Source organism: Oncorhynchus tshawytscha, linkage group LG12 (genome assembly GCF_018296145.1).
Source record: "Oncorhynchus tshawytscha isolate Ot180627B linkage group LG12, Otsh_v2.0, whole genome shotgun sequence".
In the NCBI taxonomy this organism is placed as follows: Eukaryota; Metazoa; Chordata; class Actinopteri; order Salmoniformes; family Salmonidae; genus Oncorhynchus; species Oncorhynchus tshawytscha.
The window spans coordinates 71,064,609-71,088,505 of NC_056440.1; the positions used below are offsets into that span (position 1 = coordinate 71,064,609).

Sequence of the window (23,897 nt, forward strand, 5' to 3'; positions counted from 1 at the left end):
GATGACTGAAATGCTGTGCCTAGCTCGTCACGGTAGATGAGTGAAACACGGTGCCTAGCTCGTCACGGTAGATGACTGAACAGCGGTGCCTAGCTCGTCACGGTAGATGACTGAAATGCTGTGCCTAGCTCGTCACGGTAGATGACTGAAATGCTGTGCCTAGCTCGTCACGGTAGATGACTGACATACTGTGCCTAGCTCGCCACGGTAGATGACTGAAACTCGTCACGGTAGATGACTGAACCACGGTGCCTAGCTCGTCACGGAAGATGACTGACATACTGTGCCTAGCTCGTCACGGTAGATGACTGAACCACTGTGCCTAGCTCGTCACGGTAGATGACTGAAACACTGTGCCTAGCTCGCCACGGTAGATGACTGAAACATGGTGCCTAGCTCGCCACGGTAGATGACTGAAACATGGTGCCTAGCTCGTCACGGTGGCTAGATGATGACTGAAACACGGTGCCTAGATGACTGAAACGTCACAGTAGATGACTGAACCACGGTAGATGACTGAAACTGTCCAGTAGATGACTGAACACGGTGCCTAGCTCGTCACGGTAGATGACTGAAACATGGTGCCTAGCTCGTCACGGTAGATGACTGAAACACGGTGGCTAGCTCGTCACGGTAGATGACTGAAACACGGTGCCTAGCTCGTCACGGTAGATGACTGAAACTGTGCCTAGCTCGTCACGGTAGATGACTGAACCACGGTGCCTAGCTCGTCACGGTAGATGACTGAAACATGGTGCCTAGCTCGTCACGGTAGATGACTGAAACACGGTGGCTAGCTCGTCACGGTAGATGACTGAAACACGGTGCCTAGCTCGTCACGGTAGATGACTGAAACACGGTGCCTAGCTCGTCACAGTAGATGACTGAACCACGGTGCCTAGCTCGTCACGGTAGATGACTGACATACTGTGCCTAGCTCGTCACGGTAGATGACTGAAACATGGTGCCTAGCTCGTCACGGTAGATGACTGAAACATGGTGCCTAGCTCGTCACGGTAGATGACTGAAACACGGTGGCTAGCTCGTCACGGTAGATGACTGAAACACGGTGCCTAGCTCGTCACGGTAGATGACTGAAACACGGTGCCTAGCTCGTCACGGTAGATGACTGACATACTGTGCCTAGCTCGTCACGGTAGATGACTAACATACTGTGCCTAGCTCGTCACGGTAGATGACTGACATACTGTGCCCAGCTCGTCACGGTAGATGACTGAAACACGGTGCCTAGCTCGTCACGGTAGATGACTGAAACACGGTGCCTAGCTCGTCACGGTAGATCAACTGTCCATGCAAAGGGAAACATTTTGTATTCTTGTATATACTGTATAAATGTTGTCTTCAATGATACACACATGCCCAAAATGGAGTGGGATAGAAAATATGCAGTCAGTACATTCACTGTGTAGTCAGTCCCTGATGCAGTGTCTGTGCCATAGAGAGTGAGACAGTGTCTGTGCCATAGAGAGCGAGACAGTGTCTGTGCCATAGAGAGCGAGACAGTGTCTGTGCCATAGAGAGCGAGACAGTGTCTGTGCCATAGAGAGTAAGACAGTGTCTGTGCCATAGAGATGAGTGGTGTGATATGATGTCATCTCTGGGCTGGCAGGGAGAGGAGAGAAGAGAGGGGCAGGCTGAGTCAGAGGAGAGATGCTGTTTCCATGACGTACCCAGCCAGGCATCAGTCAGGAGGTGGAATGTGGAGGGTGGTGGGTGGAGTATGGTATGCCTGATCTGTGATGGACTGGCATACATTCTAGTCTCCCTTCCTCTCTCAAGCTAGGGTCTGAGAAAATCTAGTTTTTTTATCTGTCTAACAGTGTGGCAGGTTAAAAAGTCCCGTGTAGATTTCTTCAGGTGGTGTGTGTGGCCCTAGCTTTACACATCCAGTATGATACTAGTGGAAAGGGAGTGACATGAGAACACCCCCTCTGCAGGCAGAGCTGTGAGCTCCAGTGCTGAGGCTCAGGTCCAGCCCTCTCCCCTCCCTCCCTGCCTCTGAAGGGCTGTGCCCTGGGTCTCCCCGCAGCAGCTGCTGTTTCCTGTGGCTGTCAGCAAGTCCCTACATCACTCTTTCCCTCTCTCTCTCTCTTACACTCAGACAGACAGCCTGGAGTGTGGGAGGTATCTGACGGAGAAGGGAACCTCTCAGCCCCAGACATGGAGCTCATACATGCACATGAGTGTGAGTACACACACACACACACACACACACACACACACACACACACACACACACACACACACACACACACACACACACACACACACAAAATACCCATACCCTCGTGTACATACTGTACTTACTATACAAGCACAGATACAAACAGTTAGATACATAAAGGTAAACACACACCCACAATCACATGCAGATCATATATATGACATGTACTAGCACAAGTCATACTGAGAATGTTACACATATCCCAACAGAACACAGGCCTCGTCAGTCTTAACCTTACATTCCTAACAGGCCAGTACTAGTAGCTACACAGTATTGAACACACATCTTCTAAATGTCATTATCATAGGACAGGGTTCTGGATCTCTGTGTGGGACAGGGACAGTAGGGGGCCATGCCTGTGCATGCCCCATCCCCACGTCAGTCCACATTCCTCCCTGAGGGGAAAACGCGGAGGTCAGCAAAGCCACAGAGTGTGTCCCCGTTTGACCAGAGAGCCTCCCATCGGACGATCCCTGGCTTCAGCACTACTGCTCTGGGAACAATGGGGAACTTTCTGTGGAAGCCCTGCATGTTTAAAGCAGGATGGCAGGAGACAAACCCCCAAACAACCCCCTTTAGAAAGACAGCAACCTAAATCTATTTACTGTAGTTTAACACATTTCACCATCATCTATTTGGCTAAGTTTTATATCTCAACAACCATCATCTGCTAATTTATAGGTTCATATTTCAAACCATTTCATTGGATGTAAGAGTTGTTTTCTTCTTCCCATCATCTATGTAGCTTTATATAAAATATAATAAATCCCTGGCTGTAGTGTAATCTGTTTTTTATATCTGTCAATAAAAGATCAATGACAGCTATTAGTTTGTGATAAAATCCCATTCAGATGATTATCATTCAGCAGTGTAATCTATAATCTGATTCACAGTCATTATAGAGGAAAGCCACAGATGGAGAAGATGGCTGCTTCAATTTGTCTTAATTCCAGACAGTGGTGATGATGTGCAGGAGTCTCTGCTACTGACAAAAACATACAATTATGTTTTGACACAGGCTAGCGTCAATACACTGAAGTAAACTGAGGGAAATACAAAATATGATTTAATAAATTTTACCTCAACTCTATATATGACAGAGACAAGAACCTATGTTTATTTCCAACATCAATAAAAACCAAGCTAAGACACATTTACAAACGTTGTTTGTTCCAATGTAACTATTAGACAACAATACCATTAAAAAAAAATCTAAAAGTGTACTGAATATATTTAATACTATAGGCCTATTGTACCAAGAGTAGCTTCTTACTTGTTGCAGTGGTGTTTGAGGTGCTTCTTGTATCCCTCGTCCTGCAGCATGTGTTCTGGGTTGTGCTTCCTGATCCACTCAGCCTTCTGGATGTCAAACGTGCTAGATTGAGTCTTCATCTTCTTCCCCTTCCTGCCTCTGGGGACCGGGGTCGACAGACCTGAGGGAGGAACACAGATACAATTTGTGGTTATGGACACCGGTTTATAAACCCACATTAAAAAACATTGACAGTAAACCAATAGCACAGTGATAAGGGGAAATGCCCTTTAAAGGAAGAATTCCTTGAGAGGAACCAGATTCTAATCTGTGGTTGGACCCCTGAGGTTTGGTCATTGTGAGGTTGTAACGTACCCAGGTGGTTCTGTAGTTCCTTGGTCTGTCCGTCCTCGGAAGGGGCGATCAGGTCCCACATGAAGCTCTTGATCTTGTCGTCACCGCGGTAGTGAACCAGACAGTAGGCCAGAAGGGCTCTGCAGATAGACTCTACATCACGCTCTGTCAGCTGCTTCTTAAAACGACCATGGAGCAGGATATCCTTCCAACGACCCCACCTGGACGACACAGGAGAGGAGAGGGTCAATACTGGAGACAAATGGTGTACAATATAGATGGACAACACAGGAGGGCCTCAGTACAGACACAATACTGTACAATATAGATGGACAACACAGGAGAGCCTCAGTACAGACACAATACTGTACAATATAGATGGACAACACAGGAGGGCCTCAGTACAGACACAATACTGTACAATATAGATGGACAACACAGGAGAGCCTCAGTACAGACACAACACTGTACAATATAGATGGACAACACAGGAGAGCCCCAGTACAGACACAATACTGTACAATATAGATGGACAACACAGGAGGGCCTCAGTACAGACACAATACTGTACAATATAGATGGACAACACAGGAGAGCCTCAGTACAGACACAATACTGTACAATATAGATGGACAACACAGGAGAGCCTCAGTACAGACACAATACTGTACAATATAGATGGACAACACAGGAGAGCCTCAGTACAGACACAATACTGTACAATATAGATGGACAACACAGGAGAGCCTCAGTACAGACACAACACCATACAATATAGATGGACAACACAGGAGGGCCTCAGTACAGACACAACACCATACAATATAGATGGACAACACAGGAGAGCCTCAGTACAGACACAATACTGTACAATATAGATGGACAACACAGGAGAGCCTCAGTACAGACACAACACCATACAATATAGATGGACAACACAGGAGAGCCTCAGTACAGACACAACACCATACAATATAGATGGACAACACAGGAGAGCCTCAGTACAGACACAATACTGTACAATATAGATGGACAACACAGGAGAGCCTCAGTACAGACACAACACCATACAATATAGATGGACAACACAGGAGAGCCTCAGTACAGACACAATACTGTACAATATAGATGGACAACACAGGAGAGCCTCAGTACAGACACAACACCATACAATATAGATGGACAACACAGGAGAGCCTCAGTACAGACACAACACCATACAATATAGATGGACAACACAGGAGAGCCTCAGTACAGACACAATACTGTACAATATAGATGGACAACACAGGAGAGCCTCAGTACAGACACAACACCATACAATATAGATGGACAACACAGGAGAGCCTCAGTACAGACACAACACCATACAATATAGATGGACAACACAGGAGAGCCTCAGTACAGACACAACACCATACAATATAGATGGACAACACAGGAGGGCCTCAGTACAGACACAATACTGTACAATATAGATGGACAACACAGGAGAGCCTCAGTACAGACACAATACTGTACAATATAGATGGACAACACAGGAGAGCCTCAGTACAGACACAATACTGTACAATATAGATGGACAACACAGGAGAGCCTCAGTACAGACACAACACTGTACAATATAGATGGACAACACAGGAGAGCCTCAGTACAGACACAATACTGTACAATATAGATGGACAACACAGGAGGGCCTCAGTACAGACACAATACTGTACAATATAGATGGACAACACAGGAGAGCCTCAGTACAGACACAATACTGTACAATATAGATGGACAACACAGGAGAGCCTCAGTACAGACACAATACTGTACAATATAGATGGACAACACAGGAGAGCCTCAGTACAGACACAATACTGTACAATATAGATGGCCAACACAGGAGAGCCTCAGTACAGACACAACACCATACAATATAGATGGACAACACAGGAGGGCCTCAGTACAGACACAACACCATACAATATAGATGGACAACACAGGAGAGCCTCAGTACAGACACAATACTGTACAATATAGATGGACAACACAGGAGAGCCTCAGTACAGACACAACACCATACAATATAGATGGACAACACAGGAGAGCCTCAGTACAGACACAACACCATACAATATAGATGGACAACACAGGAGAGCCTCAGTACAGACACAATACTGTACAATATAGATGGACAACACAGGAGAGCCTCAGTACAGACACAACACCATACAATATAGATGGACAACACAGGAGAGCCTCAGTACAGACACAATACTGTACAATATAGATGGACAACACAGGAGAGCCTCAGTACAGACACAACACCATACAATATAGATGGACAACACAGGAGAGCCTCAGTACAGACACAACACCATACAATATAGATGGACAACACAGGAGAGCCTCAGTACAGACACAATACTGTACAATATAGATGGACAACACAGGAGAGCCTCAGTACAGACACAACACCATACAATATAGATGGACAACACAGGAGAGCCTCAGTACAGACACAACACCATACAATATAGATGGACAACACAGGAGAGCCTCAGTACAGACACAACACCATACAATATAGATGGACAACACAGGAGGGCCTCAGTACAGACACAACACCATACAATATAGATGGACAACACAGGAGAGCCTCAGTACAGACACAACACCATACAATATAGATGGACAACACAGGAGAGCCTCAGTACAGACACAACACCATACAATATAGATGGACAACACAGGAGAGCCTCAGTACAGACACAACACCATACAATATAGATGGACAACACAGGAGGGCCTCAGTACAGACACAATACTGTACAATATAGATGGACAACACAGGAGAGCCTCAGTACAGACACAACACCATACAATATAGATGGACAACACAGGAGGGCCTCAGTACAGACACAACACCATACAATATAGATGGACAACACAGGAGAGCCTCAGTACAGACACAACACCATACAATATAGATGGACAACACAGGAGGGCCTCAGTACAGACACAATACTGTACAATATAGATGGACAACACAGGAGGGCCTCAGTACAGACACAATACTGTACAATATAGATGGACAACACAGGAGGGCCTCAGTACAGACACAACACCATACAATATAGATGGACAACACAGGAGAGCCTCAGTACAGACACAACACCATACAATATAGATGGACAACACAGGAGAGCCTCAGTACAGACACAATACTGTACAATATAGATGGACAACACAGGAGAGCCTCAGTACAGACACAACACCATACAATATAGATGGACAACACAGGAGAGCCTCAGTACAGACACAACACCATACAATATAGATGGACAACACAGGAGGGCCTCAGTACAGACACAATACTGTACAATATAGATGGACAACACAGGAGAGCCTCAGTACAGACACAATACTGTACAATATAGATGGACAACACAGGAGAGCCTCAGTACAGACACAATACTGTACAATATAGATGGACAACACAGGAGGGCCTCAGTACAGACACAATACTGTACAATATAGATGGACAACACAGGAGAGCCTCAGTACAGACACAATACTGTACAATATAGATGGACAACACAGGAGAGCCTCAGTACAGACACAACACCATACAATATAGATGGACAACACAGGAGGGCCTCAGTACAGACTAGATGTCGACAGATTAATCGGAATGGCCGATTAATTAGGGCCTATTTCAAGTTTTCATAACAATCGGAAATCTGTATTTTTGGGCGCCGATATGCCGATTATTTATTTATTTATTATTATTTATTTTTTTACACCTTTATTTAATATTTATTTAACTAGGCAAGTCAGTTAAGAACACATTCTTATTTTCAATGACGGCCTAGGAACGGTGGGTTAACTGCCTCGTTCAGGGGCAGAAAGACAGATTTTCACCTTGTCAGCTCGGGGACCCGATCTTACAACCGTAGCGTACTGCATGGGTAACGCTGCTTCGATGTGGTGGCTGTTGTCGTTGTGTTGCTGGTTCGAGCCCAGGGAGGAGCGAGGAGAGGACGGAAGCTATACTGTTACACTGGCAATACTAAAGTGCCTATAAGAACATCCAATAGTCAAAGGTTAATGAAATACAAATGGTATAGAGGGAAATAGTCCTATAATAACTACAACCTAAAACTTCTTACCTGGGAATATTGAAAACTCATGTTAAAAGGAACCACCAGCTTTCATGTGTTCTCATGTTCTGAGCAAGGAACTGAAACGTTAGCTTTCTTACATAGCACATATTGCACTTTTACGTTCTTCTCCAACACTTTGTTTTTGCGTTATTTAAACCAAATTGAACATGTTTCATTATCTACTTGAGGCTAAATTGATTTTATTGATGTATTATATTAAGATAAATAAGGGTTAATTCAGTATTGTTGTAATTGTCATTATTACAATTTTTTAAATTTAAATAGATTATTTAAATCAACATTTTTGGTCCTCCAATAATCGGTATCGGCGTTGAAAAATCATAATCGGTCGACCTCTAGTACACACACTATACAGATGGACAACACAGGAGAACCTCAGTACAGACACAACACAGCTGGACAACACAGGAGAGCTTCAGTACAGACACAACACTTTACAATATAGATGGAACAACAGGAGAGCCTTAGTACAGACACAATACTGTACAATATAGATGGATAACACAGGAGTCTCATTACAGACACAATATTGTACAATATAGATGGACAACACAGGAGAGCACAGGAGAACACAAGTGGTCCAGTCACTGTCACTGACCCGTATACTAGTAGGTTCTTCTCCACTCTGAAGCACTCTGTCCTGCCGTAGCTGTTGAGGCGGTCGTGGGGCCGGCGTAGCTTGGGCTTGTCCTCGTTGTCGCTCTCCCCCTCTGACAGCTCTGCCAGCTCGTCCTTAGTGGCACTGAAGGGTCGGGTCTGCTTCCTCACCCTCGGAGTGTCAATTACCAGGCTGTTCTGTTGTGGAATAGGAACACACACAGATACTCAGATACTATTGTAGCAAATTTACACATGGCATTGATCTTATCTCCTATATAACATATCTCATCATGGTCAGAAAGAGCAGGTTCAGTGTTTAAACTAAAGCATTACTTACTCTGCCATTGGCAGTGTCCATGTCAATCTCAGCCTTCTTGGCCCACTTGTCCCAGAAGTTGGGGTCGTCCAGAGAAATGTCTGTGCGGTTTCCGGATGCCACAAAACTGGCCTGAGAGAAGAAGACATTATATCACGTTAAACCTTGTTAATCTGATTCACTGTTCCTTCCTGAGTCTCCTTCAATTAGAAGTCTGAGTCTCCTAACAGAGCTGAGAGTCTGTGATGAAGAGTGACATGAGAGTAGACAGGAGACACTGGTTACTACTGCTAGTCATGCAGAAAGGAAAAGGATAGCAACATTCAAACAATGACCACTGTGTGGTGCACTTTCAGTCACTGGTACCTTGGCAAAGGTAGATCCCCGTCCCTCAGACTCGATGGTGATGGTCTTGGTCCTGCGTTGAAGGATCTGGTCGATGTCCTCCTCACAGAACTTGGCCCCCTCATCCTCATCGTCCATCAGAGCTCCATAAGCCCCTTTCCTCAGCAGGTCCTCGATCTCCTTCTTAGACAGCTGCTGCTGGGTCGGCTGGAGAGAGGGGAGGGGGAGAAGGAGAAACAGAGAGGGTGTTGGGGAACTGATGATGGACTACAGTAGATCACAGACTGGACTATTTACACATTACATCATTGTACACGCAAACATGTGCATAACACATCCCTACGCATTAACACCACACAAAAACAGACAGACACTCTAGTGTGAGAAACGCAGAGGAGAGAGACAGTTAGTTGAACTGAAGCTGAACTGGATCACATGCCAGACCTTTTTAAATCTTTAAGAGTAGCAGCAACCCTCAGCTGACCCACGGTGTGTTAGTATGCAGCTGGTGGTGATAATGTCTGCTCAACACTTTCTTCCTGATAGTCCAGCTAATCCAGAGAGAGAAACAGCTAAGCTCCTCCTACACACTGATGATGCACTAAGAGGATATCTCAAAGCTGTGTTTATTATATTGACTAGTCCACTTTCTACACTCTCATTTTGTAGAATGGACTTAACATTTTGTGCCTTCGGGAATATATTCCGACCCCTAGACTTTTTACACATTTTGTTACATTACAGCCTTATTCTAAAATGGATAATATCATCAATCTACACACAATACCCCATAATGACGCAAAAACAACGCAAATAAAGTTTTTTTTTGCAAATATAAAAATATATATATATATATATATATATATTGAAATATTACATTTACATTTACATAAGTATTCAGACCCTTTACTCAGTACTTTGTTGAAGCACTTTGGCAGCAATTACAGCCGAGTCTTCTTGGGTATGACGCTACAACGTTGTATTTGGGGAGTTTCTCCGATTCTCCTCTGCAACTCCTCTCAAGCGCTGTCAGGTTGGATGGGGAGCGTTGCTGCACAGCTATTTTCAGGTCTCTCCAGCGATGTTTGATCAGGTTCAAGTCCAACTCTGGCTGGGCCACTCAAGGACATTCAGAGACTTGTCCCGAAGCCACTCCTGTGTTGTCTTGGCTGTGTGCTTAGGGTTGTTGTCCTGTTGGGAGGTGAACCTTTGCCCCAGTCTGAGGTCCTGAGCGCTCTGGATGCAGGTTTTAATTGAGGATCTCTGTACTTTGCTCCATTCATCTTTGCCACGACCCTGACTAGTATCCCAGTCCCTGCCACTGAAAAACATCCCCACAGCATGATGCTGTCACCACCATGCTTCTCCGTAGGGATGGTGCCAGGTTTCCTCCAGATGTGACGCTTGGCATTCAGACCAAAGAGTTCAATCTTGGTTTCATCAGACCAGAGAATCTTGTTTCTCATGGCCTGAGTCTCTTCAGGTGCCTTTAGGCAAACTCCAAGCGGGCTGTCATGTGGCTTTTACTGAAGAATGGCTTCCGTCAAGCCACTCTACCATGAAGGGCAGATTGGTGGAGTGCTGCAGAGATGGGAAGGTTCTCCCATCTCCACTGCGGAACTCTAGAGCTCTGTCAGAGTGACCATCGGGTTCTTGGTCACCTCCCTGCCCAAGACCCTTCTTCCCCGATTGCTCAGTTTGGCCGGGCAGCCAGTTCTAGGAAGAGTCTTAGTGGTTCCAAACGTCTTCCATTTAAGAATGATGGAGGCCACTGTGTTCTTGCGGTCCTTCAATGCAGCAGACATTTTTTGGTACCCTTCCCCAGATCTGTGCCTCGACACAATCCTGTCTCCAATTCCTTCGACATCTTGGCTTGGTTTTTGCTCTGACATGCACTGTCAACTGTGGACCTTATATAGAGGTGTGTTTTTTCCAAATCATGTCCAATCAATTAAATTTACCACAGGTGGATTCCCATCAAGTTATAGAGACATCTCAAAGATGATCAATGGAAACAGGATGCACCTGAGCTCAATTTCGAGACTCATAGCAAATGGTCTGAATACTTAAGTAAATAAGGTATTTCAGTTTTTTATTTGTACAAAATTAGCAAAAAGCTCTGAAAACCTGTTGTTGCTTTGTCATTATGGGTTATTGTGTGTAGATTGCTAAGAAGAAAAAAAAGATTTAATACATTTTAGAATAAGGCTGTAACGTAACAAATTGTGGAAAAGGTCAAGGGGTCTGAATACTTTCCGAATGCATAGAGCATCCACCCGACTGATACAGGTGCTGCAGAGTGTGTGTGTGTGTGTGTATGACGAACACAGCAGACTCACCCCTCCTCCCGGCACGCTGTTCTCTCTGCCACTCATGCTCTGCAGCACAGCCTTGTCCAGGCCCAGTTTGAGGCTGGCCCGGTCAAACATCTCCCGCTCGTAAGAGTTCCTGGTGATCAGACGGTATACCTTCACCGCCTTGTTCTGACCAATCCTATGGCAGCGAGCCTGAGCCTGAGAATAATAGAAAATAACTTGGTTATGACCAGCCCAATACATTTTATATTTGTCCAATAAAAATAACTTCAGGATCAAGATCGTTGCTCTGCTATAATAATATAATATATGCCATTTAGCAGACGCTTTTACCCAAAGCGACTTAGTCATGCATACATACATTTTACTATCCAAGCTGTGTCAATTAAAAAGTTAAACTATTATAATAGGATATAAAAGACACTTCTCAATTCAAGGACTTCCCGAATTGACTGAATTGAAATAGAAAGAGACCACACCTTCGTTGTTAATTGTATTACAGTGGAGGCTGAAGTCACTTTCAATGTCTGTGTGTGTCTTTACCTGCAGGTCGTTCTGTGGGTTCCAGTCTGAGTCAAAGATAATACAGGTGTCAGCAGCAGTCAAGTTGATGCCCAGACCTCCAGCCCGGGTACACAGCAGGAACACAAAGCGGTCCGAGTCTGGTTTGCTGAAACGGTCTATAGCTGCCTGACGCAGGTTACCTCTCACTCTGCCATCGATACGCTCATAGAGGTACCTGAGGAACACAGGACCATGCAGGGTTGGAGTAGGATCTTCTAGTACACATAATTACAAATGTTCTAGCGTCACATCCAAGTATCATGAAGGTCAACATTTACATACAGTACGACACTGAGTTTTACAGTAGCTGTTACAACACCAACCATCACGCATTAAGGGGCCTACAATTGCCACACAATATTTCCAGGAATTTGTTTTTGTCATCCACTTTCAAACAACATTCACTAGTTGTCTCCTTCTTTCCCCCATTCCTGTCTCTCTTTTCCCCTATCTCTATTCTGCTCTCTCTCCCTCCTTTCATCCTTCCTCCCCCTCTCTCGGGCAGCCTCTTTCCAGGGGCCCTGGCCTCGCCTCTGCCTCACCCCACATCCTACCCCTAATCTTCTTCACCTTACACACCTCACCTCTACAGTGACCCACTTCCCTCCACCCGCCCAGACTCCTCTCTCCCTCTGTCTGCTGTGGGAGTGCTCCGAGGGAGTCTGTGACCTGCCGCTGAACCCCGGCTAAGCCTTGCCTTGCCACTGAGCGGAGCACCTCGCCTTGTGTGTTTACACTGGTTTGGTTCGAAATTTGAGTGCCAGAAAGAAGCATGGAGGGGAAAAGAACACAGGGCCAGGCAAGGGATAGTGAGAGACAAGAGAGGATAGCGAGAGGGAGAAGAAGAGAGAGGACAGAAATATCCAGAGGCAGGGAAAAGAGACCACACAGACCAGGCCAGTCGCCTGTTTTCCACAGCTTAGACGGGCTGCTGGGATAATATCCTTTTCATTTAGCGTGCAAACAGGGAGCTCATTAAGCCAGGAGATTAAGACCTTGAATGAAAGGGTCTTGGTACATTCTTCTGCTTCTGTTACAGTCTTTATCATCTCCCTGCTCTGGGTAGCATTATGGAGTGATGAGCACTGGGGGCTTTAAAAGGCTCTTTCTCAGACAGTCACTGAAGAGAGAGGCTAATGCTTAGATATTCAACATTTCTCTTCAACTACATTCAATTTAACAAGGGAAAGTACTGGAGTGATTCAGCTTTTGCTGCACTGCAAACTGCTAGCTAGCTAACACCAGATAATAAACCATAAATACGTCACTTTGAAAATGGAGCTGAAAAATGGAAATTACAAAGTCTATTACCCTCTCAAGCATCTTTTTCCGCATCAGCCTAGCTGAAAGATATGAAATATCTGAGGAGAGAGAACCTTGATTTCCAGGCTTCTATTGGAGTGGAGTACTTGGGAGCATAGTAATACAAGGCGAGAAGAGAGGCAGGCAGCAGTACCTTCTCTGGATGAGGTAGTCCTCCAGGATATCCAGACAGCGGACCATCTGGGAGAAGATGAGGACCTTGTGTCCCCCGGCCTTCATCTTGGGCAGCAGCTTGTCTATGAGGACCAGTTTACCAGCCGACTGCACCATGGCCTGCAGGTGGAAATCAAAGGCAACAGGGCTGTACACCTCTCGGAAGTCCTCCAAGATCTTCTCCTCAGCACCTGGGAGAAATGGACAGGCAAATAAAGTCAGTGATGGTATCAGTGTTTCTGCTACAATTGTACAAGCAGGGCGGGCCCCTGTCTAATGCTGTTGCCACTACAGTTTGGCTTCTATTGGGAAAATACTGGATGACACTTAATCTGGTACCATGCTACCATTTTCACCTAATCTGTATGCAGTTCATATACAGTACCTACTTTAAGACAGACAGGAATAGCAACTCTGTCATGGAATAGATTTTGTACAATATGGTACTGGAAAAAAAGAGTGTGGACCTGAGTGAGGTGACGGTACAAGGAACTCTCTCTCTGGTCACTGGTTAGAAGGATAATGACCAAGCAACTGAATGACCAAGGAGACAGTTCACACACACAGCTCACTGCCTCGAACTCACAAACCAGCATTGATATAAAATGGTGCAGGAAGAAATGGCAGCAGTTTTACGGGTTCCCAACCAATTGTGCTATTATGTGTTTTTTTTGCGTTATTTGCAACTTATTTTGTACATAATGTTTCTGCAACCGTATCTTACGGCAAAAAAAGAGCTTCTGGATATCAGGACATCGATCACTCACCTCGGATTAGATGAAGATTTTTTCTTCAATAAGCAGGACGCAATCTAAGGAAGTCTCTAGATTTTGCTTGCCTGAAGTAGAGTATATTGTGATAAATTGCAGACCACACTACTTGCCTAGAGAGTTTTCAGCTATACTTTTCGTGGCTGTTTATTTACCACCACAGACAGATGCTGGCACTAAGACCGCACTCAGTCAGCTGTATAAGGAAATAAGCAAACAGGAAACCTCTCACCCAGAGGCGGCGCTCCTAGTGGCCAGAGACTTTAATGCAGGGAAACTTAAATCAGTTCTACCTAATTTATATCAAAATGTTAAATGTGCAACCAGAGGGGAAAAAATTCTAGATCACCTGTACTCCACACACAGAGACGCGTACAAAGCTCTCCCTCGCCCTCCATTTGGTAAATCCGACCACAACTCTATCCTCCTGATTCCTGCTTACAAGCAGAAATTAAAGCAGGAAGCACCAGTGACTCGGTCAATAAAGAAATGGTCAGATGAAGCAGATGCTAAGCTACAGGACTGTTTTACAATCACAGACTGGAACATGTTCCGCGATTCTTCCGATGGCATTGAGGAGTACACCACATCAGTCACTGGCTTTATCAATAAGTGCATCGAGGATGTCGTCCCCACAGTGACTGTACGTACACACCCCGAACCAGAAGCCATGGATTACAGGCAACATTCGCACTGAGCTAAAGGGTAGAGCTGCCGCTTTCAAGGAGCGGGACTCTAACCCTGAAGCTTATAAGAAATCCTGCTATGCTGTGCGAGGAACCATCAAACAGGCAAAGCCTCAATACAGGGCTAAGATTGAATCATACAACACCAGCTTCGATGCTCGTCTTATGTGGCAGGGCTTGCAAACTATTACAGACTACAAAGGGAAGCACAGCCGCGAGCTGCCCAGTGACACGAGCCTACCAGACGAGCTAAATCACTTCTATGCTCGCTTCGAGGCAAGCAACACTGAGGCATGCATGAGAGCATCAGCTGTTCCGGACGACTGCGTGATCACGCTCTCTGTAGCCAACGTGAGTAAGACCTTTAAAAAGGTCAACATACACAAGGCTGTGGGGCCAGTCGGATTACCAGGACGTGTGCTCCGGGCATGTGCTGACCAACTGGCAGGTGTCTTCACTGACATTTTCAACATGTCCCTGATTGAGTCTGTAATACCAACATGTTTCAAGCAGACCACCATAGTCCCTGTGCCCAAGAACATGAAGGCAACCTGCCTAAATTAAGAAAGACCCGTAGCACTCATGTCCGTAGCCATGAAGTGCTTTGAAAGGCTGGTAATGGCTCACATCAACACCATTATCCCAGAAACCCTAGACCCACTAACATTTGCATATCGCCCAAACAGATCCACATATGATGCAATCTCTATTGCACTCCACACTGCCCTTTCCCACCTGGACAAAAGGAACACCTATGTGAGAATGCTATTCATTGACTACAGCTCAGCGTTCAACACCCATAGTACCCTCAAAGCTCATCACTAAGCTAAGGACCCTGGGACTAAACACCTCCCTCTGCTACTGGATCCTGGACTTCCTGACGGGCCGCCCCCAGGTGATGAGGGTAGGTAGCAACACATCTGCCACACTGATCCTCAACACTGGAACCCCCCAGGGGTGCGTGCTCAGTCCCCTCATGTACTCCCTGTTCACCCACGACTGCATGGCCAGGCACGACTCCAACACCATCATTAAGTTTGCAGACGACACAACAGTGGTAGGCCTGATCACTGACAACAATGAGACAGCCTATAGGGAGAAGGTCAGAAACCTGGCCGGTGGTGCCAGAAAAACAACCTATTCCTCAACGTAACCAAGTGTCATGACTGTCCTGATCAGGTCAGGTTACAGGAGACCACAACCCTACAGCTTATCTCTCAACCCCAACAGAGGAGGAAAGATCTAGGGGTCTGAAGATGTGGGGGTTTTATGACCCCTCACGCCCCAAATTCCTTTGTCCTGTTACTATGGAGAACCAGCCTCAGAACATTAAACATGAAATAAAGGGACTTTGGAACAATGGTTTCCGTCAGCCACAACAGTGGTCATGACGATAGATGGAATATGAAAATGTATGTCATTTTAGTTTTGTTTTTAAAGGTTTAATAGATGACGTTATTACGAAAACATTGTAACGTGAAGATTTTTCCTAGTAGATATTTATACATTGTACGTTGTATGGAAAATATCCAAATCAAAGAGAATGTTTTGGGGAAGATGAAATGTGAAGTTAGTTGTCTAAAATTGGATTTGAGTAAAATCTAGACCTTGCCCTCTTAATTAACTTGGTACGCCCAGAGAATTGCCCTAAAGGCGGTTACACCCACTTCTGACCCAAGGGTATAAAACCTGTGAGTAAAGAATTTCCAGAGAAGACTACGTGTCCCAAGCTGCAGCCAAGGTCTAAAAAGTCAACAAACCCAGAACGCAACACAAGTTTGAAGACAAAGAAATATTTTTCTACGCAAGCTACGGATGAGTAGCTGTGTCTCAGCGGGTGAATTCAAGCCGGACCCCCTTAGCATCCAATCCCAGCGAATCGTGGTATCTAAAAGGTTTCATTCCTATGCTGTGAGCTTTGTCGCTACAGAGGGTAGCGACCGCAAGTCGCTACAGAGGGTAGTGCGTACGGCCCAGTACATCACTGGGGCTAAGCTGCCTGCCATCCAGGACCTCTACACCAGGCGGTGTCAGAGGAAGGCCCTAAAAATTGTCAAAGACCCCAGCCACCCCAGTCATAGACTGTTCTCTACTACTGCATTGCAAGCGGTACCGGAGTGCAAAGTCTAGGACAGTTTTTACCCCCAAGCCATAAGACGACTCCTGAACAGGTAATCAAATGGCGACCCAGACTATTTGCACTGTGTCCCCCCCCAACCCCTCTTTTACGCTGCTGCTACTCTCTGTTTATCATATATGCATAGTCACTTTAACTATACATTCATGTACATACTACCTCAATTGGCCAGACCAACCAGTGCTCCCGCACATTGGCTTACCGGGCCATCTGAATTGTGTCCTGCCAACCACCACCCGCCATCACTGTTTTTTTACTGTTGTTTTTATTTCTTTACTTGCCTATTGTTCACCTAACACCTTTTTTGCACTATTGTTTAGAGCCTGTAAGTAAGCATTTCACTGTAAGGTCTACACCTGTTGTATTCGGTGCACGTGACAAATAATGTGATTTGATGAAGAAAGGTCCCATAATTACACTAATCTGTATGCAGGTCAAAGACAATATGAGAGTTAGGATATAGTATAATGCTTATCAAGTCTAACAACCCAATTTTTTGATTTGACATACTACAAACGAGTGGATATTATAAACTGAGTACTTCCAGCCCTGAATGCTGATTGGCAGACATCCGTGGTATATCAGACCATATAACACAGGTATGATTTTTTTTTTTACTGTTCAAATTACGTTGGTAACCAGATCACAGTAGCAATATGGCACCTCGGGTTTGTGGTACATGGCCAATATACCACGGCTAAAGTCTGTTCTTAGGCACGACCTTAGCCGTGGTATATTGGCCATATACCACAAGCCCCTGAGGTGCCTTATTGCTATTATAAACTGTTTACCAGTGTTTTTTATTTTACCTTTATTTAACTAGGCAAGTCAGTTAAGAACAAATTCTTACTTACAATGACGGCCTACACTGGTCAAACCCGGATGACGCTGGACCAATTGTAATTGTGTTCTGCCCTATGGGACTCCCAATCAAGGCCGGTTGTGATACAGCCTGTATCAGAACCAGGGTGTCTGTAGTGATGCCTCTAGCATTGCGCCACTCAGGAGCACATATTCCACACCCCCTTGTGACTTACTGCTTAATTAGAAAGCATTTCATATTTCCGTTTATCAACTCTAAAGCTGATCCTTTAGTTGTCCTAGCCCTCACTAAAACTGACACACACACACACACACACACACACACACACACACACACACACACACACACACACACACACACACACACACACACACACAGAAGCACCTGTCAAACCACAGGCCAAAAGTTCACTAGGCTGGCCTTGTATGAGAGCACTGTGATTAACCAGATTAACCAGAGCACAAGTACACCAGTGACATAAATATATTACAGCTATGGTAAGGAGGGCAAGGAAGAGGGAGAGCAATGGACCAACACAGCAGCTTTAAGATGTGGGATGAACGGAGGGATGGAGGGAGATGTGAAGTTAGTCCATTATCTGTTCCAGAGCCTCAACCTCCTGGCCTGCTTTCTCTGTTCTGACACAGCTAGGAGAAAGATGGAGGGAGGAGGAGAGAGGGTGGGTGAGAGAAACAGACAGCGCCATAGGGAAAGATAGTGAGGAATGAGGACGTCTCTGACTCAGAGGTTTTCATTCTGCCCCGGAGCTGCTATAGAGCTCTTTACTACCGGTATGGGCGGGAATTACCCAAATCAGCCTACCCCACACTGCATACACTGTCCTTCCATATATCAAGAGGCTACATACAGCGTTCCACAACTTTTGTAGATTGTAGCAATATCACTGTACCTTTAATGAGGTAGGGGTGGTTGCAACACTTCCTCAGCTCCATCATGGTGTTGACCAGGTTGGGGACGTTGGCCTGGCCGACTCCTTTAGACAGGAAGGAGAAGTTCTTCTCTAGGATGGCTCTGTAGTACTTCTTCTGGATGTTGGTCAGCTCCACCTGACCACATTATATAGAAACATTAAATTATATAGGACAATACACAGAAACCACATCATATAGAAACATTCAATTACATAGGACAATACACAGAAACCACATCAGTCAGCAAAACAAAAAAAACAAAAAACCACAAATACTCAATCTCAAACACACACAACGCACACACACACACCTCAATGATGGTTTCCTCCTTAGGAGCCAGCTTCTTCTCCACGTCCTCCTTGAGACGACGCAGCATCATGGGCTTCAGGATGGCCTGCAACTTCTGGACCTGAGAGAGACCGAGATATGCATGTTCATATATGGACGCATGCATACGCACACATACACAGTTTACAGTAATATGTGAAGCTTTTTGACCTGAGACACAGAGAGACGGATACAGGGAGATGGAAGATACAGGTTAACATGTGGAGAGTCTGGAATGGAAACGCACTCTTTCACGCACCCACACATGCACCCACCCACACGCACCCACACCACACACGCACCCACACACGCACGCACACACATGCACCCACCCACACACGCACCCACCCACGCACCCACCCATGCACCCACCCACACACGCACCACACCCGCACACGCACGCACACACACACGCACCCACACACTCACCCACACACGCACCCACGCACGCACCCACACGCACCCACACACGCACCCACACACGCACCCACACACACATGATTTTAACCAGAGGTGCTGAAGGATTAGCAGGATTAAGAGGGATTGACCATGGGCCGGTCAGTGGTACTATGATTGTCAAACCAGTACAATACACTGAGTGTACAAAACATTAGGTACACCTTAGAAATCCTTATTTAACCTGTCTCCTCTCCTTCATCCAGACCTGCTTTCTATGACATAGACTGACCAGGTGAAACCTATGATCCCTTATTAAATCCACTTCAATCAGTGTAGATGAAGGGGAGGAGACAGGTTAAAGAAGGATTTTTAATCCTTGAGACAATTGAGACATTGTGAATGTGCCATTCAGAGAGTGAATGGGCAAGACAAAATATTTAAGTGCCTTTGAACGGGGTATGGTAGTAGATGCCAGGAACACCCGTTTGAGTGTGTCAAGAACTGAAACGCTGCTGGATTTTTCACACTTAACAGACTGATGAAGGGGTTCTAAATAACTGTAATTACATCAGCATAATGCTAAAGGAACTTTAACATAACATAACTTACCAAAACAGCACTGTCTGTCTGTCTGTCTGTCTGTCTGTCTGTCTGTCTGTCTGTCTGTCTGTCTGTCTGTCTGTCTGTCTGTCTGTCTGTCTGTCTGTCTGTCTGTCTGTCTGTCTGTCTGTCTGTGCGTGTGTGTGAGAGCTCTATTCTCCTTCAGAGTCCCATCTGTACCAACAGGATCATTATCTCCATACACTGACACACTGTTCAAACACCAGGTGGGGTGAGTGGGGAAAACACACTCATGTCCCCTGACACCATATGAAAACAAATGAGCTTCTGTATTAATAATCATATTCATTATGATCAGTGATGGTAAAGGACACTCACACACAGGCAAACAGGCAGAGACTAAACTATAACACACAGTATTTCTCACATACACACTATGTTGATAGGAACCCAACAACACACACAGGTAAACAGGCAGAGACTAAACTATAACACACAGTATTTCTCACATACACACTTTGTTGATAGGAACCCACTCACACACAGGTAAACAGGCAGAGACTAAACTATAACACACAGTATTTCTCACATACACACTATGTTGATAGGAACCCAACAACATAATACTCACACACTCACACACAGGTAAACAGGCAGAGACTAAACTATAACACACAGTATTTCTCACATACACACTATGTTGATAGGAACCCAACAACATAATACTCACACACTCACAGCGACACACTTGATACGAACCCAACAACCACATGATAGAATCACACAACCTCACCTGCTCCTCAGTCTTGAGGTCTCCAAACTCCAGCATGAAGGTATTCTCTGAGGGGAAGCTTTGAGGCTCCAGGAAGTGCAGCAGACTGAACAGCTCCTCTACTGTGTTCTGGAGGGGGGTCCCTGTCAGGAGAGCTTTGTGTTCCTGTACAGAGAGGAGAGGGAAGAGAGAGATGTGAGTTAGAAACAATACAAGACACACAGAATAGGAACTCCAACCTACAAGCTGTGCCTCCACTGAACACAACTACAGAGAGAGGGGAGACCTCAATCACAAACAATCTTAAGATCCAACCAGATTGGTGTACAGTGATGGTTACCATTAGGGCACGTTTCACTGCTTCTCTCCACACACCAACAAGGTACTGATTGGAGACACACTAGGATCTCAAACATTCAAGCTGTAATGGCTGCATTTCTGCCCTTGGCTCAGTTCTGCCCTACATTATGCTCAGTGACTTGGACATACCAGATTCATGAGCTTGAAGCCCTCTAGCAGCTTGCAGTTCTTGTTCTTGAGGCGATGGGCCTCATCGATGATGACGCAGCGCCACTCAATGGCGTTGAGCTCTGGACAGCCACCCAGGATCATCTCAAAGGTGGTGATGAGGGCGTGGAACTTGTAGGCTCCCCGCACCACACGACCCTGGAGGGAAACCAGGAAGAAATGCACAGGGAGTCAATACAACTCTTCCATTCATTCAGCTCTTCTCATTCTCAATGGTTGAGTGTATAATGCCTTGTAAAGAAATATCAGTGATTTCAATCATTTGAGAAGACAATATAAAGATGGTCCTCATATCATTCTCATATCTAGTGAGACATCCTGTGCAGTGTGTGTGATTCCCTGATCCCCTGTGTGTTAAGGTGATAACATGATTCCCTGTGTGTTAAGGTGATTCCCTGTGTATTAAGGCGACTCCCTGTGTTTAAATGTTGTATTTTTTTAAACCTTTATAACCACTAGGCTACCTTGCCGCCCCTGTGTTAAGGTGATTCCCTGTGTGTTAAGGGGTGAGCCGTGCTGTAAGAATAAGCTCTGTGGTATCACAGTCTTCCAGTGAGACAGCCTAGTGGCAGCTCCTCTTTCCACTCCTCCCTCTTCCGTTCTTTCCCCTTCCTCCCTGTTACATTTGCATACTAAGATCTCCTAACCACTGTCTGTCATTCCACATTACTCTGCCAACAACTGCAGAAAAAACATTTTCCCAGGGCTGTCGCCTGACATGTACCACCCTTCAAACCCTTCTCATGTGCCTTTAAATTGTGTCCTGATTTTCAAGTTTCAAGCTTTAACGTCACATGCACAAGTACAGTGAAAGGCCCAACAATGCAGTAATCAATAACAATGTAATACTAAAAATAACAAGGTAGAACAAAAATACACAAGATAAGAAATAAGAAGAACATGGTTCCAGTAGCATATTTACAATGTGAAGGGATACTGGATCATTAGGGGTAGATATGTATATGGGTAAGGTGACTAGGCATGCTGGAACATGACAGTCATGCTACTCAATCTTAGTATCTCTCTCTCATTATGTGGCCTGCAAGCTCTCCTTGGACAAATCTCATTGTCTGACTGAGTATCTCTGATATCATGTCACTATTCCCTGATACAAATACTGTCATTACTTTAATGGAACAGAGAGACACCTGAGATTCACTTCATCTTTCACAGCTAATGATGTGCATCACATTATCTCCTGTTCTTAGTCCCCATTATGAGATGCTGGCTGCCAGCGGGTTTCAAGGCCCTTTTGCTGTTGTTTTTGACAACCACCAACTCCCCTCATCAGAGAACAACTTTTTGAAACGTCAAGGACCAACCTGTTGTTGACATTGTTGTTCATCTGTGGGTCCCTGATGTGGGTCCCTGACTATACATCTCGTACAGCTATCCGGTGGTTTATTTATGTTGTTGTTTACCTGTGTGTCTCTGGAGTACATCTCGTACTGCTGCAGCATCTGCCTGCTGACCATGGAGCCGTGGTAGACAATGACGTTGAGGTGGGTCCACGTTCTGAACTCCCTCTCCCAGTTGGCGATGGTGGAGAGGGGGGCGATGATGAGGAAGGGGCCCCTGATGCCCACACGCCAGATCTCCTCCAGAAACGTGATGGACTGGATGGTCTTCCCCAGACCCATCTCATCTGCCAGGATACAGTTCCGTCTGTCAGGGAGGAAGAGAGAGGGGTGGGGGGCAGGGAGGGAGTAAGAAAGGAGTGAGAGGAAGCGAGAGGGGGGTTGGAGGAAGAAAGAGAGAGAGAGAGAGAGACATTATAGTCCCAAAAAATGTATAGAGTAGTTGTGGTCCTGTCTGATATTGATATTAAGTGATGAGACTGGGCTGAACAGAATCCTTCCTCTAGTATTCAGGCAGAACATTAATCTGGTTGTCCAGAGGGTGCGGGTGTTACAGTGAATCTTGACATTAATTGCAAAGAGCAGATACTCCCACTTGCTTCGTATACTGTTTTCCTTCATCTTAAAGGCTCAGTGCAGTCGAAAACAGGATTTCCTATGTTTTATAAATATTTCCACAATATGAGGATGGAATAATACTCTGAAATAGTGAAAATTATGATAATGCCCTTTTAGTGTAAGAGCTGATTGAAAGTACCAGCTGAAATTTCAGCCTGTTTTGGTGGGATGTTGTTTTGGCCTGCCTGGTAACATCACAGTAAATTAGTTGATAGACCAATAACAAAGAGAGTTCCAAACCTTTCTGCCAATAATAGTTAGTTTTCAGATTTCCCCACTCAGACCCATCCCAGACAGTCCTAGGAAAATTCTTGCTTGAGAAATTGCTCTTTGCTAAGAAGCTA

At 45.3% G+C, this 23,897-nt stretch overlaps 1 protein-coding gene across 8 annotated transcripts in view; it reads right to left on the reverse strand.

Moving 5' to 3' along the window:
* The window catches only part of LOC112264215 (chromodomain-helicase-DNA-binding protein 9-like), a 131,884-nt gene that overhangs the window by 15,582 nt on the left and 92,405 nt on the right, over positions 1-23,897 (reverse strand). For all 8 annotated transcript variants that reach the window (XM_042331025.1, XM_042331027.1, XM_042331026.1 and 5 more), the window contains 13 exons: positions 22,999-23,242; positions 21,539-21,715; positions 21,071-21,214; positions 19,301-19,399; positions 18,969-19,125; positions 13,623-13,833; positions 12,146-12,341; positions 11,627-11,800; positions 9,309-9,494; positions 8,964-9,074; positions 8,625-8,821; positions 3,873-4,072; positions 3,519-3,678 (listed from right to left, as the gene is read on the reverse strand). In XM_042331025.1, the coding sequence (XP_042186959.1) occupies positions 3,519-3,678; positions 3,873-4,072; positions 8,625-8,821; positions 8,964-9,074; positions 9,309-9,494; positions 11,627-11,800; positions 12,146-12,341; positions 13,623-13,833; positions 18,969-19,125; positions 19,301-19,399; positions 21,071-21,214; positions 21,539-21,715; positions 22,999-23,242 (2,256 nt within the window). The remainder of the gene's footprint in view (positions 1-3,518; positions 3,679-3,872; positions 4,073-8,624; positions 8,822-8,963; positions 9,075-9,308; positions 9,495-11,626; positions 11,801-12,145; positions 12,342-13,622; positions 13,834-18,968; positions 19,126-19,300; positions 19,400-21,070; positions 21,215-21,538; positions 21,716-22,998; positions 23,243-23,897) is intronic.